General features: G+C 39.7%; 3 protein-coding genes across 4 annotated transcripts in view; 2 read left to right on the top strand and 1 right to left on the bottom strand.

The window, feature by feature from the left end:
* Window positions 1–10,906, bottom strand: part of FTO (FTO alpha-ketoglutarate dependent dioxygenase) — a 374,545-nt gene extending 363,639 nt beyond the window's left edge. The window contains exon 1 of one of the 2 annotated variants that reach the window (XM_044911496.1): window positions 10,828–10,906. In XM_044911496.1, the coding sequence (XP_044767431.1) occupies window positions 10,828–10,872 (45 nt within the window). In that variant the 5' untranslated portion in view covers window positions 10,873–10,906. The remainder of the gene's footprint in view (window positions 1–10,827) is intronic. The other variant, XM_021704695.2, reaches the window with a different exon arrangement.
* Window positions 10,907–11,179: 273 nt separating this feature from the next.
* Window positions 11,180–17,127, top strand: LOC110593433 (protein fantom-like). The gene is made up of 3 exons (XM_021704702.1): window positions 11,180–11,235; window positions 15,100–15,191; window positions 16,976–17,127. The coding sequence occupies exons 2-3, from the start codon at window positions 15,107–15,109 to the stop codon at window positions 17,125–17,127; spliced, it is 237 nt and encodes a 78-aa protein (XP_021560377.1). The 5' UTR covers window positions 11,180–11,235; window positions 15,100–15,106.
* A 3,302-nt stretch (window positions 17,128–20,429) lies between these two features.
* LOC110594163 (protein fantom) overlaps window positions 20,430–23,667 on the top strand; it is an 83,836-nt gene continuing 80,598 nt past the window's right edge. The window contains exon 1 of the mRNA XM_044922057.1: window positions 20,430–20,727. Coding sequence (XP_044777992.1) covers window positions 20,430–20,727 — 298 coding nt within the window. The remainder of the gene's footprint in view (window positions 20,728–23,667) is intronic.

The raw sequence follows: 23,667 nt of genomic DNA, 5'->3' as shown, positions 1-23,667 counted from the left end.
TGCCACCAAAAACGGACTTTTTTAATAATTTTTATTTGAAACAACAAGCTTATTCTGGATATATTCCTTCACTGATAAAAATGTACATTACTTAAAATTATTATGTTCCTATTAAATGTATATAACCCTCTCAGTAATAAATCTAAACTGTTCTATTTTCAGTATTTTTTAAAAAAGATGATCTTACCCAAGACAACATAAGAACCTTTGAAACTAGTTTGGATTTCAACATCTATACCTTTCACTCCATGACTAAAGAATGGTTCTAATACCCTATTAAAATACCAATAGCATTTTTCACAGACCTAGAACAAAGAATCCTAAAATTTGTATGGAAACAAACAGGAAAAAAAAAACTCCAAATAGTCAAAGCAATTTTTTTTTAAGATTTATTCATTTATTTGGGGGGAAGGGGAGGGGCAGAGAGAGAGAGAATCCCAAGAAGACTCTGCAGTGAGCATGGAGCCCAACGCGGGGCTTGATCTCAAGAACCTGAGACCACAACCGGAACCAAAACCAAGAATCGGACACTCAACCAACTGCGCCACTCAGGCGCCCCTCAGGTGCCCCTCAAAGCAATCTTTTTTTTTTTTTTTTTTTTAATTCATGAGAGTCAGAGAGAGAGAGAGGCAGAGGCAGAGGGAGAAGCAGGCTCCCCGCCTAGCAGGGAGCCCGATGTGGGACTCGATCCCAGAACCCTGGGATCATGACCTGAGCCGAAGGCAGACACTTAACCATCTGAGCCACCCAGGCGCCCCTCCCTCAAAGCAATCTTGAAAGAAAAACAAAGCTGGAGGCATCACAATTCCAGATTTCAAGTTATACTACAAAGCTGTAGTAATCAAAACACTATGGCACTGGCACAAAAACAGACATATAGATCAATGGAACAGAAGAGAAAGCCCAGAAATAAACCCATGATTATATAGTAAATTAATCTTTGACAAAGGAGGCAAGAATATGCAACGGGAAAAAGACAGTCTCTTTAACAGATGGTGTTGGTAAAACTGGACAGCAATGTGCAAAAGAATGAAACTGGACCACTTTCTTACACCATACACAAAAATAAATTCAAAATGGATTAAAGACCCAAATGTGAGACCTGAAACCATAAAAATCCTAGAAGACACCACAGGCAGTAACCTCTTTGACATGGGCCATAACAACTTCCTTTTAGATATGTCTCCGGAGGCAAGGGAAACAAAAGCAAAAATAAACTACTGGGACTACCTCAAGATAAAAAGCTTCTGCAGAGCAAAGGAAACAATCAACAAAACTAAAAGACAACCTACTGAATGGTAGAAGATGTCTGCAAATGACTTAGCCACTAAAGGGTTAGTATCCAAAAAAAAAAAAAAAAAAAAAAAAAAAAAAAAACCTTACAAAACTCAACACCCAAAAAACAAATAATCCAATTAAAAAATGGGCATAAGATATGACAGACATTTCTCCAAAGAAGATATCCAGATGGCCAACAGACACATGAAAAGATGCTCAACATCACTGATCATCTGGGAAATACAAAGCAAAACTACAATTGAGATATTACTTCACACCTGTCAGAATGGCTAAAACAACAACACAAGAAACAACAAGTGTTGACAAGAATATGGGAAAAAAAGAACCCTCTTGCACTGTTGGTAGGAATGCAAGCTGGTGCAGCCACTATGGAAAACAATACAGAGATTCCTCAAAAAATTAAAAACAGAACTACCCTATGATCCAGTAATCGCACTACTAGATAGTTACCCAAAAAATACCAAAACATTAAGTCAAAGGGATACATGCACCCCCATGTTTACAGCAGCTGTATCAATAGCCAAATTATGGAAGCAGCCCAAGTACCCATGGATAAATGAATGGATAAAGAAGATGTGGTGTAGGGGAACCTGGCTGGCTCAGTCAGAAGAGCATGAGATTCTTAATCTCAAGGTTACCAGTTCAAGACCCACATTGGGCATGGAGCCTACTCATTTAAAAAAAAAAAAAAAAAGTGGTGTATCTATATAATGGAATATTATTCAGCCATAAAAAAGAACGAAATCGGGCGCCTGGGTGGCTCAGTCGGTTAAGCGACTGCCTTCGGCTCAGGTCATGATCCTGGAGTCCCGGGATCGAGTCCTGTATCGGGCTCCCTGCTCAGCAGGGAGTCTGCTTCTCCCTCTGACCCTCCTCCCTCTCGTGCTCTCTGTCTCTCATTCTCTCTCACAAATAAATAAATAAAATCTTTAAAAAAAAAAAAAAGAACGAAATCTTGCCATTTACAACCACACGGATGGAGCTAGAGAGTATAACGCTAAGCAAAACACAAATCAGAGAAACACAAGTATTATATGATTTCAATCCTGTGTGGAATTTAAGAAACAAAACAAATGAACAAAGGAAAAAAAGAGACAAACCAAAAAACAGACTCTTAACTACAGAGAACAAACAGATGGCTACCAGAGGGGAAGTGGGTAGGGGGATGGGTGAAATATGTGAAGGGGATTAAGAGTACACTTACATGATGAGCACTGAGTAATATATAGAATTGTTGAATCACTACACTGTACACCTGAAACTAATATAACACTGTTAACTATATTGGAATTAGAAAAAAGAACAGGTTTAATATTTCTAAACAACTTCTAAAGGAGTCTCAGGCCTCTCATAAGGATACATCCTTAGACAGATCTTAGGAAGGAATTCCATAACCCCAAGACCAAGTTAAATAGATCTTCCTGAGGAAGGAATTCCGTGACCTCCATAGCACATTACATCCTCCTTGCTCCCATGGGACATGGGAGCTTCCATGGGAGCTACCACGACAAAACTCACCACTCTACTGTTGGTACTTAATTATTGCCTTTCATGGAAAGGCAGCCAGTTCCAAGGAACCAAATTCGCCATATTTACCCACGTGCCCCCAGTCCCAGGTAAGTGCTACCTGGCACTTAACCAGATTCTTCATCTGAACCACAGAACACAGAAAATGGTTTGAATGACTATTTTCTCAATTCTCCCAAGACTGGTACGTAATTTATACCATTTGGGATGCACAGGAGAGAAGTTAGTGGAACCCCAGTTGAGAAAATCTGTCCAATTAGACAGTCGATGTAAGTGTACTGGATGAATATCCTGAACATAGGCTAAAATATGTACAGGGACCGGATAGGTGGTAACTCTGAGGCCGATGACATGATGGTGGTAACAACCACCTTTATTTTTAATATTTGCCAGGAATGTTCTAGGTGCTTTACATATATCTCACTTAATCCCCACCATGACCATAAATATCACAATTTTACAGGTGAAGAACCTGAGGTTCGGAGCAATGAAGCTGCGCGGGCCCAAATCAGTGATGGAGCTGGACTTGATTCTAGGAGGCTGCCTTTCAAGCCCCATACTCAAAACTGCTAATGGGCAAAGCTGGAGTGCGGCAAAATGCAAAGTCCATTTCCCCTCTCAAGGGGCAGCCATTCTTCAGCTCCAGTTAGTGCAGCGCATGCCTGGTGTCGCCAGAGAGTCTAGTTTTTCAAGAAAGCTGGACATCCAGATTTTTATCTCCACTTTGTATTAGAAAATAATTCAGAAACTTTCAAACATAGTTTGGGCCAAGGAAAACACATCTACAGGCAGGATGAATACGTGAATTGTAAATGTGTGATCTCTAATGGCCCCTATCTTTCTGTAGAAATACACACGCCAAAAATGCATAATCTGAATCTCCTCATAAGGAAATATCAGACAAATAAGAATACTGGGATAGCTTACAAAACAAACAGCCTGTACTCATCACAAATGTCAACAATGCCTTACTCATCCCAAATATCAATGTCATGAAAGAAAGCATGAGGAACCAAATTAAGGAGACCAGATTAAAGGAGGTTAAAAGAAACCAGACACATGACAATTACAGATGATGTGTGGTCCTGGAGTAGAACCTGGGCCAGGAAAAAAAAAAAAAAAGTATAAAAGGTATTATTAGAACAATTAGCAAAATTTACATATGGACTTTGGAATAATATTTTATCAATGTTAACTTTTCTGAATGTGACAATTCACTATGTTTCTATATAACAAAGTGTCCTTGTTCTTAGGAAATAAATGCTGAAGTGTTCAGGGGTAAAGAGGATTGAGGTCTCCAACTTGCTCTGTAATGGTTCATTAAAAAAAATAACAGGGACACCTGGATGGCTCAGTCGGTTAAGTGTCTGCCTTTGGCTCAGGTCATGATCTTGATCCCAGGGCCTTGGGATCCAGCCCCACGTTGGGCTCCCTGCTCAGCGGGGAGCCTGCTTCTCCCTTTCCCTCTCTCTCTGCCGCTCCTCTGGCTCCTGCTCGCTCTCTCTCTAATAAATAAATAAAACCTTTAAAAATAAAAATAATAATAATAATGGTTCATGTGTATATATAGGGAGAGAGAAAGCAAAAAAGCAAATGTGGCAAGACGTTAACAAGTTGTGAATCTGCATGATAGGACTGTGAGAGCTCTCTGTTCTGCTCTTGCAGCTCTTCTATGAATTTTGAATTATTTTATTTTATTTTTTTTTAATATTTTATTTATTTATTTGAGAGAGAGAATGAGATAGAGAGCATGAGAGGGGGGAGGGTCAGAGGGAGAAGCAGACTCCCTGCTGAGCAGGGAGCCCGACGTGGGACTCAATCCCGGGACTCCAGGATCATGACCTGAGCCAAAGGCAGTCGCTTAACCAACTGAGCCACCCAGGCGCCCTGAATTTTGAATTATTTTAAAATAACAAATTATGTTACCTGTGAAAAACAAAAGCATGGGGGCAACCCTGGATCAGTAGAGGGCCCCTTGGACAACCAAACTCATTCCAAGCCGAGTCTACTGTGTCCCTGGCACAGGGGCCAAACCTCATCACGATGGATCCTCACACAACCCGCACAAGAAGCCATGCTTGACTCCATTTTCTGGCTGAAGAAACTGAAGCATGGGGTGCCAACCCTCCATCCCAGCAGCAAGGAAATTTTAAAGGCCGTGGTTCCAACTGAGACTACCAAATACTGATTGGGACCATGCCACTGTATGCCTTACAAGAAAAACTCATTTTAAAAATGCATGAATATACTTTGGTGCATTCTTAGGCTTTAACAGATTAAATAAACGTTATCTGGAAAACTAGATAACATTTAGTCCAGCCTTTGCATTCACCCTCCAGACTTGGACACTGTATAAAAGTCTACAGCATAAGCAATCACAAGAAGAAAACACAATCTAAGTTATTTCAAAGAGAAAAGAAAACCAAAAGTAATATTACCCATTATGGGGATGATCGAGTTTAATTTAAAAAGCAAACAAGAAACCTTTGTGACCTTGGGACAGGTAACGATTTCATAGATACAACACAAAATGCATTAATGATAAAAAGCAGTATCAATAAATTAGACCTTTATCAAAATTAAGTACTTTCGCTCCTCAAAAAACCTTTTAGTAAACTAAAAGACTGGAAAACTATGTTCACAGTACATACCGTCAACAAAGAACTTACGTTTAGAAAATATAAACAACTCATAACACTTAGTATTAAGAAGACAACTGAACCCAAAAAATGGGCAGAAGATCTGAACAGCCACTTCACAAAAACAAATATATACATGGTCAATAAACACATGACAAACTCAGCATCATTACACGTTAGGGAAATGAAAATCAAAGCCACAATGAGGGGCAGCTGGATGGCTCAGTCAGTTAAGCATCTGCCTTCGGCTCAGGTCATGATCCCAGAGTCCTGGGATAGAATCGAGCGTCTGACTCTCTGCTCAGCGGGAAGCCTGCTTCTCCTTCTGTCCCCACCCCCTCCCCACTCATGCTCTCTCTCACAAGCTCTATCTCAAATAAATAAAATCTTTTTAAAAAAATTTAAAAAGCCGGGGCGCCTGGGTGGCTCAGTCGTTAAGCGTCTGCCTTCGGCTCAGGTCATGATCCCAGGGTCCTGGGATCGAGCCCCGCATCGGGCTCCCTGCTCAGCGGGAAGCCTGCTTCTCCTTCTCCCACTCCCCCTGCTTGTGTTCCCTCTCTCACTGTGTCTCTCTCTGTCAAATAAATAAATAAAATCTTTAAAAAAAAAAAAAATTTAAAAAGCCACAATGAGATACACCTTACACCGACTAAGATGGCTATAACAAAGGACAGTAACAGGAAGTGACAAGTATGTGGAGAAACTGGAACCCTCAAGCATTGCTGGTGGAAACATAAAATGGTGCACCCGCATTGGAAAACAATGTCTTAGTCCATTCGGGCTGCTATAACAAAATACCACAAACAGGGTGGCTTATAAACAGGAGAAATTTATTGCTCATAGTTCTGGAGGCTGGAAGTCCAAGATTTTGGTACCAGCATGGTCGGGTTAAAGTGAGGACTCTCTTCAGGGTTGCAAACTCCAAACTTCTGGCTGTGTCCTCACATGGCAGAAGGGATGAGGAGCTCTCTCAGGCCTCTTTCATAAAGGCACTAATCCCATTCCTAGTCACCTCATCACCTCCAAAAGTCCCTACCTCTAATACCATTACCTTGGGGATTAGGATTTCAACATAAAAATTTTGGGAGGCCTCAAACATTCAGACCAAAACAAACAGTACAGCAGTTTCTCAAAACATTAAATACAGATTTACCATGTGACCATCAATTCCACTCCTAGGCCTCTACCCGAAAGGAAAATATGTGTCTGTAGAAAAAGTAGAATATGAATGTTCATAGCAGCATTTTTCATAATAGCCAAAAAGCATAAACAACCCAAATATTATCCATCAACTGGTGAATGGATTAAATAAAATGTGGTATATTCATATACTGGAATACTATACTATTTAGTAATAAACAAGAACAAAGTATTGATACATGCTACAACATGGATGAACCTCGAAACATTATGCTGGGTGAAAGAAACCAAACACAAAAGACCACATGTTGTCTGACTCCATTTACATGAAATCTCCAGAAAAGGCAACTTTGAGAAAAGAGAATTGATTAGTGGATACCTAGGGATAGGAGGTGGGAATGGAGAATAAACTACAAATGAATACATCTTCTTTGGGAGATGATGGAAATGTTCTAAAATGCAATTATGGTGATTACTGCACAACTCTCTAAACATTCTACAAATCACTGAATTGTACACTTAAAAGAGGTGAGTTTTATAGTACATAAGATATACCTCAAAAACTTTTTTAAAAAGATACTCAAACTCACTAGTTGTCACTGAAATACAAATTAAAGCCACCATGAGCTACCAGTACACAGCCACTAGAATGGCTAAAATTTTAAAGACTGACAATACTAAGTATCAGTGAGGACATGGAACAACTGGAATTCTCGTACACAGCTGATGAAGATATAAAATGGTGTACTGGGTGTGAATAACATTCCCCAAAATATGTCCAAACTTAACCCACGGTTGTTGTAAATGTGATCTTATTTGGAAAAAAAGGGTCTTTGTAGGTGTAATTAAACTGAGGATTTTGAGATTAAGATCATCCTGGATTTAGGGTAGGCCCTAAATATAACGACCGTGTCCTTACTAGAGAAAGGAGAGGGAGATTTCACACACACACACACACACACACACACACACACACACACAACACTGAGAAGGTGGCCATGGGAACACAGAAGCCAACTGAAGTTATGCTGCCCAAACCAAGAAATACCAGGGGTCACCAGAAGCTAAAAGAGGCAAGGAAGGATTCTCTCCTAGAGCCTTCAGAAGGACCAGGACCTGTGAAAACCCCGCATCCAGACTTACCTTTAGAACTAAGACAGAATTGGGGCGCCTGGGTGGCTCAGTCATTAAGCATCTGCCTTCGGCTCAGGTCATGATCCCAGGGTCCTGGGATCGAGCCCCGCACTGGGCTCCCCGCTCTGCGGGAAGCCTGCTTCTCCCTCTCCCACTCCCCCTGCTTGTGTTCCCTCTCTCGCTGTGTGTGTCTCTCTCTGTCAAATAAATAAATAAAATCTTAAAAAAAAAAAAGAACTAAGAATAAATTTCTGTTGTTTTAAGACATCAAGGTCGTGGAAACTTGTTCCAGCAGCCCTAAAAAACTAATGAAAATGTCAGAATCACTTTGGCAGTTTCTTGTAAAGCTAAACAAAGAACTGAGCAATTGGAATCCTGAGTGTTTATCCAAGAGAAACAAAGACAAAGACTTATACATGAATGGTCATAGCAGCTTTTTTACATAACAGCCCCAAACCAGAAACAATCCAAATGTTCTTCAGCAACAGGTGAATGAATAAACAATACATGTAGTTCCACACAGTAGACTATCACTCAGTAATAAAAAGGAATGAACTACTGATACACAGGACACCATGAATGAATCTCAAAAATCTCAAAAATGCTGAGTGAAAGCAGACAGGCTCAACAGTACATACAGTTTGTTTCTATTTATATGAAATCCTAGAAAATACAGACTCATCTACAGTGACAGAAAACATTACTGATGATTGCTTGGGAGCCAAAGTGGGGGAGACACTGACTACAAATCAAGAGGAAATTTCTAGAAGGGATTGAAAGGTTCTCTATGTCAACTATGATGGTGGTGTCGCAAGTGTATACACCTGTCAAAACTCGTCAATTGTACACTATAAATGGGTGCAAATTATTGTACATGAATTATACCTCAATGAAGTTGATTAGAAAATAAAGTCATGAGTAACTGACCATTTTCTATTTAAAATTTAAAACTTAATTGTCTATACTTTGTTCTAACCAATAATATGTTCATAAGTAAATTTCAAATAAATATCAAAGGAATTCTTTAAACTGGAAGACAACTTGCTCTGTCAATTCAACATGTTTCACACCTTGAAAATGGAAAAAAGCTTTGAGTCAGAAGACCTGGTTCTGAGCCCTAGTTCCACACTTGCCTTGGGCAAGTCATGATTTCCTCACGCCTCAGTTTCCACATCCATAAAAGGTGGATGACAGGTCACTATCACATAGGCAAAGGGTAAGGTTTCAGTAGAGTAAAAGCTCCTTTGTCCAGAGATTCTATCTTAGCTTAAGTCATAATCCCAGTGTCTAGTAAATAATAGATGCTCAATAAATTTTCACAGGTCTTTACATAAATGTAAAGCTAAAAGGTGAGAAAGACATCATACACAACACCATTGGGTGACATTGACCTCTTTCTCTGCACTGCTGTAGACTAATGCAGAAGGATCCTCCCCCCTCTAAATCCATCTCTAGTATACTGTCTATTTCACAGGCAGACTCTAGCATGAAAACTTCAGGCCCCTGGTGAAACCTTGTTACAACTCAGGTCATTATAGGACAGATTTTATATTTTTTTAAGGATTTTATTTATCTAATAAATAAATAAGAGCAAGAGAAATCACATAGGGAGAGGGAGAAGCAGACTCGCCACTGAGCAGAGAGCCCGATGCGAGGATCAATCCCAGGATCCCAAGATCATGACCTGAGTCGAAGGCAGACGCTTAACCAACTGAGCCCACCCAGGCGCTCCCAGATTTTATATTTTAAATCCATAGAAGTATTGCCCTAAGACAAACTCACTTGTAGGATTCTAAATTCTACAAGAGCAAGAATTGTGTCTGTTTTAGTTACCATTGGTCGTCACTTCTAATATTTGCCTAATATAGAGTAGGCAACATAACAGCATGTGTAAAGGCTATGTAACCAGATAAAGCAGGAAAGAGGGCCTTTTAAGAAGGCCAAAGTGGCTGATGGGTAGAGAGCAGGGAGAGTGTCAGGTCCCATGAGGCTGTAGAAATAAGTAGGGTCCAAACCATGCAAGACATTGTAGGCCACGTGAAGTTTTCTCTTTCTCCTAAGGGCAACAGAACGTCATGGAAGATTTTTAAACAGGTGGTTGGCAGAGGAGGGAGGAAGGAAAGGGACATGATTCGATTTGCACTTTGAAAATACCACTCTCCATAGTGTGCAAAAGAGACTGGTTGTGTGGAAGGAGACAAGGGAGTTGTTAGGCTGTAGAGTAAGTGTAGACCAGCAAGGAGACTCTTGCAACATCCATTAAAGAGATAATGGTAGCTTGGTCCAAGGTGGTGGAGATAGAAAAAGTGGACAGGTTACCGACATATGTAAACAAACCAACAGGACTTGATTTGGGGAGTGAGAGAAAGGAAAACACTCAATTCTTCTGAACCTTAAGTCTTCATATGTAAAACAGGACTATTGGTACTCCATCTGCATAATATCTATCTCGCAATCTGCTATGGTAAGAACATGAAATAATATAAATTTTACGAACTTAACGCAGATCCTGACATGTAATAAAAGCGAAAAAAAAAAAAAGAAGAAGAAGTCGCTGTAGCTGTTTATTACTGCCATCCATGGAATGGCAACTACCAGAAGCTAAACCCCAAAGGTGGAAAACAGGATTGTAGTTAGATTCATATCCGCTGTGCTGAAGACAACAGGCAGCCACTGAAGACAACTGTTCCAAATAAACACATCTGACCGCACAGATACTTCATCTGAACCAATCTCAGTCCTCGGAAACCATTACTGAAGAGAAAGAACAACTGTTACGATCACAGTCATCCCGGTAAACTGAGGCACCAGGGTAGCTCCAAATTTGACCAAGGAATGAGGCGCAGAAGCAGGAAAAGGAAATGGGTGTCGTGATTCTCATTGGTGAGCAGATCCAACAGGACTAGGCCTGCATCCTGACCAGCATGAATGTATATCCCCCAATGTCTCTGGTTCCCTTACTGACAAGGCCCTGTCATCCCTTGGCTTAAGACCCTGCGTCCGCTTGCCATGCAACCAAGCCCTTCCGGTTCCCGGCCCCTAGCTACAAGTGCACGAAGGATCCCAGACTCCCGAGAGGCCGACATACCTTAGCTTCGCGCTCTCGTTCCTCGGCGGTCGGGGTCCGCTTCATGCTGCCGCTACAACCGCCTTCACCACTGCTAGCCGCGTAGATCCCTCTCCCTGGACCCCGCCTCCTGCTTGTAGTTCTCTCGGCGACCTGCTCCCGCCCGGCGCCATTCTCCGTCCGAGCCACGAGAACTACCATTCCCAGGATGCAAGGCGGAGGCGCTCGAGAGCGCCTCGGGGTTTGGGGTTCGAGAATTTCCCAGGGCCGACAGCTCCTCTGCGAGCGGGCGGGCTAGGGCTGGAGCAAAACTACATTTCCCAGGAGGCAACGGAGCCTGCCATGTTTTTCCCGTGCTCCTCTCGGCCAGCCGCCCAACATGCCGTCGGCGCTATAGCAACCGTAGCTAGCTGCGGGGAGAGAGTGGCGGTGAGTACTCCGGGGGAGTCGAGGGGGACGGAGGTGGCCCACCCTCTACCTGCAGCACGGGTCGGGGTCCTGGGGTCTGCTCTACGCCCTAGAGAAGGCACTAGAGTTCTGCTCGCGTGAAAAGCAGCCCAGCACGAGACCACATACTCAGGCCTGAATCACAGCCCGCGCATTATCCCCACGCCCAGCACCGGTTTGAAATTTTATATATATCCCAGCCATAAACCCTAGCTGTTGAGAGTTGATGCTAATTGCCGTGCCTATCCAAGTCCTTCAAGTAGAAGGGCACATAAACACAGTTCTTTCATTAGCCCTGGGTTAAGGGTTGGTTGGTAGACCCTTAAGACTCCTGAATGGCCTATTGTTTGCTTAATTATTTATAATTATGTGTTTATCGTCTGATTACCCCCATAGCTTATTAACTACATAAAGGCAGGGATTCTGTTTACCATTTTAGTCTCAATGCCAGGTATTCATTTAATCATTAAGTAAATATTAGTCTCGGTGCCCACCTTGCCCCAGACACTATTCCCTACCGCTGTGAATAGGGCTGATACCCATCTGGAGATGCTTATACTTTTTTAGTGGAGACAGACTAGTAATGAGCTAGTAAACAAATAAGATAATTTTAGGTAGAGATGATTGCTACAACGGAAATAAACAGTGAAGAATTTGGGAGGAAGAGTACTCTCACAGAAGGTGATCAGGGAAGGCATCTCTGAGGAAGTGACATTTGAGCTGAGCCCCAAAGAATGAGGAGCCAGCTAATGCAAAGGCTTTGAGCAAGACAAGGGTACCGTGGATTTGAGGAACCTAAAGGAGGAGTGTTGAGTGGAGCATGGTGAGCAAGGAGGGATAACATTAGATGGTGTTGAAGAGGTGTGACAGCACTGTGCAGGGTTTGTCAGTCTCGGCGCTATTAACATTTGGAGCCGGATAATTCTTTGTTGTGGTTCCTGTGCACTGTAGGATGTTTAACATCATCTCTGGCCTCTAGATGCCAGTAACACTGCCCTCCACCTTCCCAATCATGACAATCAAAAATATGACCAGACGACCACTTCTTAGATGTGTGACGTTGGGCAAGTTACCTAAGCTGTGTCTTGGTTTTGTTCATTTGTAAAGAAGGAATCATTTGAATAACAACCTCACAGGGATATTGTGAGATACTTGATTAATTCGTATTATCGGAGCACTTAGAAGAGCGCCTGGCACATTTTAGTAAGCATTCAGTAAATGTTAATACCACCACCACCATCATCATTATTATAAAAGTTACCATAACTCTACCATGGCAGAGTTAATCGTTTTCACAAGTGTCCTATGTTTAAACTGCTTGATAATTTGGTTCCTAAAACTGATCTTTCCTGTAGAAATGTTTCCAAAAGAAGTAGGAAGTGATCCCTCAGGTATATGTCTGTTCATTGTTCATGCCACAGCTAAATGCAGTTGACCTTTGACAAGTTATAAAAAAGGTTATGAACCAGGGCGCCTGGGTGGCTCAGTTGGTTAAGCGACTGCCTTCGGCTCAGGTCATGATCCTGGAGTCCCGGGATCGAGTCCCACGTCGGGCTCCCTGCTCAGCAGGGAGTCTGCCTCTCTCTCTGACCCTCCCCCCTCTCATGCTCTCTATCTCATTCTCTCTCTCAAATAAATAAATAAAATCTTTAAAAAAAAAAAAAAGGTTATGAACCCTTTCCCTAAAGATATTGCATATACACATATGCATACAAGATCTTATAAACCATCTCTTGGGTCTACAGACCCTAAAGCTCCATGGGTTCCATTCATTCAGCAACTATTTAGCGAATGCCTGCTATGTGCCAAGCTCTGTGTTGGCCTCTGAGAATACCGTGCAGAGATGCACAAGACAAATAAGCTGGGTATTCTCTTGGACTTTACATTCTAGGCCCAACATTCTAGAGATTGAGAACCTCTGCCTTAGGGCATCTTCATTTGGCTTTTGGGGTGGTTTGAAATGAAAATATAAAATCTTTTTTTTTTCCCACATACTAGACATTGCATGGACCGTTTATAATAACCTCATACAAAACTGAGTTACTGGGCGCCTGGGTGGCTCAGTCGGTTAAGCGACTGCCTTCGGCTCAGGTCATGATCCTGGAGTCCCTGGATCGAGTCCCGCATCGGGCTCCCTGCTCGGCGGGGAGTCTGCTTCTCCCTCTGACCCTCCCCCCTCTCATGTGCTCTCTCTCAAATAAATAAATAAATCTTTAAAAAAAAAAAAAAAAAAAAAAAAAACTGAGTTACTGTGGTGCATCTCTGAAGAATAGGAACTGTAAAGATGCCAGAATTAACTGGACAGCTTGTATGTTGAGGTAGGAAGCCCTGGGACTAGGCCTCATGGCAACAAAGAAAGGACAGAACAAAAACAAACTCCGCTGGTGAATTTATGAAACATCTTTGACAAAACTTGGACCGACCCGCTCACTTGTACACCAAGCTAAAAATTAATATTCAAGTAATATTGACGTCCCAGGCAAATGTGCTAACTGCTTTTAATTTGCCATCTCACCCTTGGAATAACTCTGTGAGATAGCTGTTATTTTCTCCATTTTTAAAGTTAAAGAACTGTGGCAACTGGCCGGCTCAGTTTTCAGTAGAGCATGTGACTTTTGATCTCGTGTTGGGGGTAGAGTTTACTTAAAAATACATATATAGGGGCACCTGGGTGGCTCAGTCGGTTAAGCATCTGCCTTTGGCTCAGGTCATGATCCCAGGGTCCTGGGATCGAGTCCCACATCGGGCTCCCTGCTGAGCAGGGAGCCTGCTTCTCCCTCTACCTGCCATTCCCCCTGCTTGTGCTCCCTCTCTCTCTCTGACAAATAAATAAAATGTTTATATATATGTATATAAAACAAAGTAAAATGACTTTTAAAAAAATAATAATAAAATAAAATTAAGGAACTGAAACTCAGCGAGATTCAGTGACTCGACCAGCTAGTAAATAATAGAACAACCATTTGAATCAAGTTTTCCGACTAGATTTTTTCCAAGTTACCTGCTTGCTTTTGGGGGCAGAGAAGGGGCTGGGGGACGGAGAGGAAGTATTTCTTAAATTTGGAGGAATTGTTTTTGTTCAGATCAAGAAATAAAAAGAGAGAAGGAAGAATGATATTCTTACCTCATTTCCTAAGCAAACTATAGGAAATATACTGGTGAATGGAACACTAATTGAGTGTAGTATTGCTTTTAAAATAGAAGCTTTCACATGTATCATATGATCTCACTGATATGAGGAATTCTTAATCGCAGGAAACAAACTGAGGGTTGCTGGAGTGGGGGGTGGGGTGGGAGGGATGGGGTGACTGGGTGATAGACACTGGGGAGGGTATGTGCTCTGGTAAGCGCTGTGAATTGTGCAAGACTGTTGAATCTCAGATCTGTACCTCTGAAACAAATAATGCAATATATGTTAAGAAAAAAAAAAAGAAGAAGAAGAAGGTAGCAGGAGGGGAAGAATGAAGCGGGGGAAATTGGAGGGGTAGACGAACCATGAGAGACGATGGACTCTGAAAAACAAACAGGGTTCTAGAGGGGAGGGGGGTGGGAGGATGGGTTAGCCTGGTGGTGGGTATTGAGGAGGGCACATTCTGCATGGAGCACTGGGTGTTATGCACAAACAATGAATCATGGAACACTTCATCTAAAACTAATGATGCAATGTATGGGGATTAACATAAGACTAAAAAACAAATAGAAGCTTTCACCTTCTTCAAGCAGCACACCTGGACAATGGATGTCCGTTAAAGTCATAATGCTTTATTCATTTTATTTGGTTCATTGCATTGCGTAGTTAATGTTATACTTTGGAAAGATCTTATTTGAATTTTCTTTTCTCCACAGATAGGCCATGTCTCGTCCCACTGATGAGACGGCAGGGGACCTGCCTGTGAAAGATATGGGTCTAAACCTCTCTGGAGTGGGAGGATTACAAGGTATGGCCAGCTGTTATTTATTATCGTTATGAACTTTGATCAGTAACTTCTTTCCTTTCAATTTAAAATATTTCTGATATCCTTACAAACGAAGCCATTTAAGTAACTATATGGCTCTTGATTGGACTAAACAGGAACATGGAGAGTTTAGAACAACATGTGGTATTTCACTGCATGCATCAATTATCAACAGCTCATAGAAAATGTAAAATCCCCCTCCGTTCTGATAAAGAATTGTTATAAATCATCTTGTTAAAATTCCACACATCAGTAGAAACTACACAGAGAGTATCAAGCCTCCAAACCGAATTGCCTGGTTTAAATCACATTCACCATTAAAATGTTTCTTTATGTTTAAATTTTATATGGGGGGAAATGCCATATTTAAAAAATTTTGCCTTTCAAGTAGAGTATCTCAAAATGGTTTGTTTATCCGAGTGATACTGACTTTGTTTTATCAAATTACTATACATTAAAGGTTTCCTTTATCCTTTTATCACTTAGTGGTTGCCCTAGAGCTAAAAAGTCACTTTCAAATTGAGAATGAAAAACACAGCTTTGAGGAACAATTCAGAGTGTAGAGCTGTGTTTTTGTTTGTTGTTTCGTGTCAGCTCTGCTGTCATGCTACTGCATTTGTCATTGAGACTGCTGTGATAGCAAATACATTCCACTAAGGTTGTCTTCATACCCCTGTTAATTAGAACAATTTGAGTGGCCACCTTGAACTACCACAAAAAGGCGGTCAGTGCATTGTTCATTGAAAAAGATAAATTTGACCATACAGGTTTTATTTTTGAAAGTAAAAAGTATGTACAAGCTTTGCTTTAGATCTTTGGTGGAGTACCAGGTATTCGAATACAAATAAATGTCAATTGTGCAAAGCTATTTATTGGAATTTGCTACCTTAAGTTCAATTCTTATCCTCAGTAACCCGCCATAGGGGCTTTAACCTTTGTCCATTTGTTCTTTGTTTCTTTTGGATGATTAATGCAAATTAGCCAGTGATATGGAAAATACCAAATTTAAGCATATGTAAAAAATTATATATACATGTTAAAAGGCATAAAAGTTCTTTAAAAATACATAAGATAGAGCACCTGGGTGGCTCAGTCTTTAAGTGTCTGCCTTTGGCTCAGGTCATGATCCCAGGGTCCTGAGTCCCATATCGGGCTCCCTGCTCGGTGGGAAGCCTGCTTCTCCCTCTCCCACTCCCCCTGCTTGTGTTCCTGCTCTCGCTCTGTCAAATAAATCTTAAAAAAAAAAAAAAAAATACATAAGATAGCTTATAAATGATTTTTGAAGGTTTGTTGTTTGTACTTGCAAATTACAGTTTATTTTCTAGAACCCAAAACCCATACGTAGCTCTGAAAAATATGCTATGTTCACCAAATTATAACTCTTGCCTCTGTAAAAAAAAAAAAAAAGAAATACTTTTAGATAATCTTTTGTTTTTTTCAACATTGAGCATATAAGTTGAAAAGTCTTATTGAATCAGGGTTCCATCTTACATTCTTAAGGAATGGTTATCTAAATACCATTTTGAATGGATACTGCTATTGTTCAAATCCTTAATATTATATGTAAACTTTTAATAGCAAAGATTATTATTCTTCCCTCTGATTGGTGATGTAAACAACACTGTAACATTTTCTAAAATAATCTTAATAGTGGGTCACAAAGGAAAAAAGATGAGTGGGTCAGAGATTATATTAATATCAACAGTTATCATTTTTAGAGACTATTTTAAGTAATCCCACTATTAATTACCTTGGCATTTTTACAGAAACTTCAACAACACGGACAATGAAGTCTCGCCAGGCAGTGTCACGTATCAGTCGTGAGGAACTGGAAGACAGATTTTTGCGTCTGCATGATGAGAACATTTTGCTTAAACAGCATGCCCGCAAGCAAGAGGATAAAATTAAAAGGTTATGATAAAAAGCTTTTAGCTTTTTCTCCTGACTCTGTGAAGTTTGGACGATATGCTTTTTTTATAAAATTAATTGAAAACTCCACCTGGAATCTTTCTTGGAATAAGGCAGGTTGTAAATAAATACAATTTTTAAAAATGGAAGATCTTAAAAACTAGAATAATAAACCAAAGAGATGATGAGTGTTTATTATGTCTGAAGTTGCTATTTGAAAGAAAGAGCTAACAGCTAAGAGTGCCACAAGTATATCATATCTATAAATAACTTATGGTTTAATATTTATAGTTTAATCAAATGACCAAAGCATCTGTTTTTTAAATGCCTTGGTTTAAAATGAAAGTTTGAAAAAGTAATTAGCTATTCTAATTTGTTAGAATGCATGTTCCCTTAAGATTTGGGGTTTACTAATGAGAACCTCACTTCAGTAGCTGGAACATGTTTAACTTTGCTTGGATGAGTCTAGAATCTCTATTTAAAAGAGTCTCTACGGTTTCTGAAGAAACGTTGTCACTTGATTTGTGTGCAAAAAATTTTTGCTGGGATAACTTCTTAAGAGTAGATATTCTTTCATACCTTCTTGTTCAAGAAACACTTTGACTATCTTATGAATGTGTGGCATTAAAAACAAAAAAGCACATTCCCATTTGTAAGCTTCAACAGGCCTGTATTCATATTCATGTTCTAGGTAAAATGAAAAGGTGAGACAGCTATGGAAGAAAGAAGATGGGTGAGGGGGGAGGATTCTGCTTAGAATGCATCCTAAAGGGGTGATTCTAGTTCAGGTTCTACTCTGTGGACTTTGTTTTAATGACCCACTGACCTACCGTGTATGGCGCTTTTACTTTGAGTTCATTTTTGAGTCATGGTAATGTCTTTTTTCAAGACATGTGACTCACTTGCCTGATTCCTTTTCTGACCAGTAACACACACATGTCCTATCGGAATGAGGAATGTACTCTATGACCACTGAACAATTTTTTTTCCTTTGTAAGCCTAATTGGTCAGTAAAATAATTGAATTCACAACCTTGACCTCATTAGCAATTTGTCCTAGCCAGAAAATATAAAACAACCTAATAATGAGCCATGTAGTTTAATGAAAAAAGGACTCGGCTAGGAGTCCAGCTGTATGCATGTGTTCTATTATTTCTCTGCCCCTGGCCTATGGTATTATGTTCAAGCCATTTAACCTCCTGCGATGTTATTTTACTTAGCCCTGAGAGCAGTGATCCAATGACCACTGTGACCCAAAGCTCTAAAATCCTTCTGAATTTCACACCACGGACATTACCTAGAGGCACATGTAGAACTGCTCTTTTTTTTTTTTTTTAAATTTTTAAGTAATCGTCACACCCAACATGGGGTTTCAAACTTACAACCCCAAGATCAAGAGTCGCATGCTCTACCAACTGAGCCAGCCAGATGCCCCAGAACTGCTTTTAAATTTATCCTTAAGATGTAATTAGTATCACATTAGCATAAATGTAGATTTGATAAACCACCTTTTTAAGTAAGTACTCAAACTTTACCAAATCACATACAATGCGTTAATACCACCAAATAACCACATCAAACAAATGAAAATTACTGCTTTTACTGGACAAACATGTAATCTTGTTTCCTGACAAAAAGTTGACTTGAACATCCTTGAAGGAATTTAAAACCACTCTACTGATGTACTTTTCTTTCCTTAAAAATTTGGGTCATTTATTATTCTCCATGTGTTGTCTTTTTTTTTTTATATTATACCTGTGTCTTTTGAATGTGATCTCTATCCCGTGATAGACTCTCTGAAACAAAAGATTCAGATATTTAGGTTGACATCTCAGTTAGATAGCAACCATATTTCTATGGCTAAGCCATTGGGCGGGGCAAAGGATCCTAAACTCATTAAAGGGCTAGATAGAATGTGTGGCTCTGCTGGGCTTATGATACCTGCCCAAATTTCCCAATGATATATCATCCTCTGGATTCGGTGGAAAAGGAACTAATCCATTGATTATTTTACTAGGGTGTTTGTGGTACTCTTGGATCTTGGTTTTTATTATCCTGTATCCCTTATAAAGCATGTTTAATGGATTTGCTTCAAGGGAAAGAGAAAACAATCTTAACTGATTATGTTATGCATAGCTCTCCCTGATGCCACATGCTGTAGGCCGAGTAGCCAGAAGTGTAGATAGACATGTATTACTACTGCTTTTACAGAGGACTCTGCTTAGGGCAAAAAAAAGTTGTTCTATGACATCCCAAAGCTATTAAGCACTTTTTTATTTCACTTTTGTTCTCTTAAGTAAAAGCTTCTGTCCATAACCATGCTAAAATAAAGCAAACCCCGTTTAAAGAAAAATGAAGTGAGTTTTTATTTTCAATCTCCGTCTGGCTCTTTATAAAAATAGATTCACTGTAAACTAGAATCAGCTATTGAAGATGTGCGACCAATTTTGTAAAGTCTTGAACTTGTGTCTCTCATCAAAGCCACCTTTTCTTTCTTGTCCTGCCAAGATTTTTCCATTCACTGTCAGGCATGTTTTCCGTACATGTATATTACATCACCCCCATGTGCCCTTTCTGTCTTTTGTTCTGTCTAACCAGTTTTTATCAAAACTTAAAAGAATGAAAGGTATAAACTCCTAAGATATCAAAAGCACAACTTCTGTCTAAATTTAAAGGTAGCATTAAAGTAATACTTTCTGCATCTAAGTATTTTCTACCATTAAATATGAATGTTTCTTGGGCACTAAGCAACATTTAGTGGCACATTTCGGTTTCTCTGAATTTTTCGTTGGGCTTTTTATCTGTGTGTACCTATGCATCCTAACATTTTTGTATTTGTAATGTGTCTTAATCTTAGAGAACCTGAAAACAGTTCACCTGAAACATATCACCTAAATGCTGCATAGTCTTAACACACTTTTCAAAAGTTGTAACTTACTGTGGCTCACATCTATAACCCACCACATCCACAATCTGTAGCTGCATTTAAGTGCATACAGCATTCCTACATAAGGTCATGCGTTAAAAATTGCATTTGAGGAACATATGGAGTAAATATGTGTCCTCTCTTTACTAACCTTAAATGATAAGCCTTAGGAAACTGTTATTTGTCAGTGCTATAAAGCAGATTGTTGCCCAGTGGTTTCAATTATCATCAAAGGATTCTTCACAGGCAGTAATAGTTACATCAAAACCTGAAATTTATTATTCAGGTTCTGCACTGAAGTCCTCACAGTGATTATGTTCCTTTCAACAGAATGCATTTTATGCTGACTTCTCACATTCCTTTTCATCTTTTTATTATTTCCCTAGAATGGCCACCAAGTTAATACGGCTAGTTAATGACAAGAAAAGATATGAGCAGGTTGGTGGCGGCCCCAAGCGGCTGGGACGAGATGTGGAAATGGAAGAAATGATGGAGCAGCTGCAAGAGAAAGTTCATGAGCTTGAAAGACAGAATGAAGTCCTCAAAAACAGACTCATTTCAGCCAAACAGCAACTTCAAATCCAGGGTTACAGGCAAACCCCATACAATTATGTGCAATCTCGTGTTAACACTGGGCGTAGAAAAGTGCATGAAAATGCAGGCGTACAAGAGTGCCCCAGGAAAGGTAAAATAAGCTTATATTAAATCCTAAATGTAAGTCTTTTAGTAGGCTGTTTTAACATGCATGCACACACACAGTATTTCTGTATTTCTCAGGTTTTTAAGTACCTTTAGAAATAGGAAAATAGTTTTATGACTTGCGTTTTGATAAAATGCTAATATTAACATGAAAATATTTGTTGAGTAAAACACTGAACATAATTATTTATCCTGATATGAGAGATGTGTGTGAAACCGTATAAAATAGGAGTTTAGTTTGAGTTGGTTTTCTGTATTGCAGACGGAAATCACATTGACTCAGGCAAATGGGGAAACCAGCTAGTTTGCTTATTTATGATCACACTTTCTGTTTTGAATGATCACACTTAACTTCTTTGTCAAAAGACCTCTTTGAAAATTTGCAGAATTGTTTAAATCTCTCATCGTATGGAGGTAGCATGACAATGCAACATGCACGTAACAAGGGTTTAAAAAATTGTGTTCTTGCTCCTCTACTTACTATCTGGTGACCTTGGACAAGTCATCTAATCATTCTGAACTTGCTCCTTCCATGTAAAATAAAAGGATTTATGCAAGTGACCATAAAGGTCTCCTCCATCTCCAAAAATGATCATAGGTCAATCACTTTCCTCATTTTGAGAATGAATCACCTAAAACCTACCCACTGAAACTTAATATAGGAAGAACCTAAATATTTCTAATAAAAATTCCCAACTCTCCCCACCCATGGACAAACTTTATTTACAATGAGGTGAAAAGTCAATAAATATTTTAAGTAACATTTTTTAAATTTCAACTACTAGGGAAGGAATTAAATTTGTAGCTGCAGTTGATCTTCATTTGGAACATGCTTCACATAAAGACCAAACATTTTGAGGGACACAAAAAATCGTGTAAAACTTTCAATTCATCGAGGAGGACAAAAAATGCCATATAAACAGAAAAGGAGAAAATTTTCTTCTGTTTTTTTCTCCAAGCCAAAATATGGACACTATCTCTTCCCTAGGCAGAGTTCCCTTGAACTCAGTAAGGCCTCCATATAGGCAGGAGGCAGCTGCACAATGAAAGGGCTCAGCTACACCTAGCTTGTGAGACTGGCAGTAGACTTTGATATAACCAAAGCAATCATAGCACATTATAAGTTAAGAAATACACTGTGCTGCTAATTAACTTTCTACTTGGAAGAGAGCACTTGACCTCTCAGAGCCTTATTTTTCCCATCTGTAAAATGGAGTTATAACACCAGATGAGAAAAAAGGTCAAAAGATGGCAACTCCATGGTAGTGTATTTTACCTTTCAAAAGTCAGTTACGCTCTCTCAACCTTAGTTTGGTCATCTGTCAAGGCAAGATGATCTCTAAGGTCTGTAAGGTCTTTGATACTAAATAAAGATGCAATGCCCAAATTGTAGATTAACGTGGCAAACTAATCTACTGCTATGAATTGCTGTTTAAATAGAAGAGTCTGGTGGAAGTTTCCTCCTATAGGGAAAAGAAAAAAGGAGCCACAGAGCAGCACAGTCTTTAAAATGTGACTAGAAAGTTTAAATTTCTCCTTGTGGTTATACACTCTTAGTAATTCAGACCTTTTTCGCTGCTTGGTACAGAGTCCAAGATGTAGAAGCTGCACAAAGCACTCGATAGTGATGAATGTTTTCTCAACCATTATCTTTCTGAGTAAACTTGAGACACCATCATCAGGGTTGATACCTTAGTAATCTTAATAGCCTCTTCAAGACCACCTTTGAGCCTGGGACTTGTGCCATACTTGTCAGAAGTATCACAGGGTAGCGTGGCTAGGTGAGAACACTCACTAGACTCTACCTGGCTAAGGCAGCCTTGCCCCCAAGCTGCTGTACACATATTCCATTTTTCTATATGTGCCTGGTCAAGAGAAGGAATGGAAAGTACTGGTTTAAGGTGTGATCATTGTAATATAGAAACAATCCTTATTGTGAAGAACCAGTAGAACAAAGATTCTTATAAGCTGTGTATGCTTTAAAATGTAACCATTGGCAAACCACTGGTACACAATAAGTTTTAAGATTATTTTAAGGATGGAGCGCCTGGGTGGCTCAGTTGTTAAGCGTCTGCCTTCGGCTCAGGTCATGGTCCCAGGGTCCTGGGATCGAGCCCCACATCGGGCTCCCTGCTCGGCGGGAAGCCTGCTTCTCCCTCTCCCACTACCCCTGCTTATGTTCCCTCTCGCTCTCTCTCTCTCTCTCTCTCTGTGAAATAAATAAATAAATAAATAAATAAATAAATAAATAAAATCTTTAAAAAAAAGATTATTTTAAGGATAAGTAGATTTTTTTTTAATTTTTCTAGTGATGTTTAGTTTTTCCATGATTTATGTAGGAAAAGCTTAACAATTAGCATTATTGCCAAAATTGGCAAATTTTAACACAGTAAACTATTTTAATGGTTTTAGGCAGAGCCTTTTCTGGTCTTTAGTCTGGACTACAACAATAGATGTTGAAAATTTTGGAAATAGCAAATAATAGTTCCATTCTAATTAAAAATAAACTTTCTTGGGCGCCTGGGTGGCTCAGTTGGTTAAGCGACTGCCTTCGGCTCAGGTCATGATCCTGGAGTCCCGGGATCAAGTCCCGCATCGGGCTCCCTGCTCGGCAGGGAGTCTGCTTCTCCCTCTGACCCTCCCCCCTCTCATGTGCTCTCTCTCATTCTCTCTCTCTCAAATAAATAAATAAAATCTTTAAAAAAAAATAAAAAATAAAAAATAATTAAAAATAAACTTTCTTAAAAGAATGAATTTTATCTGTACCTTATATCTGAGACTATGTCCCATTAAAAATCTGAATTATTTGTCATAATTTTATCTACCTTAAGCTCTAGTAATTTATTTTGTAAGTGTAAGTCATATAACTAAAATTATGTCTCATTTTTAACAATGGGACTAGACTTGTAAAAATGTATCTATTTTT

The sequence above is a fragment of the Neomonachus schauinslandi genome, chromosome 16 (assembly GCF_002201575.2).
Source record: "Neomonachus schauinslandi chromosome 16, ASM220157v2, whole genome shotgun sequence".
Lineage (NCBI taxonomy): Eukaryota > Metazoa > Chordata > Mammalia > Carnivora > Phocidae > Neomonachus > Neomonachus schauinslandi.
The sequence above is the reverse complement of the archived record's forward strand: the minus strand, read 5'-3'. Positions and strand labels throughout refer to the sequence as shown.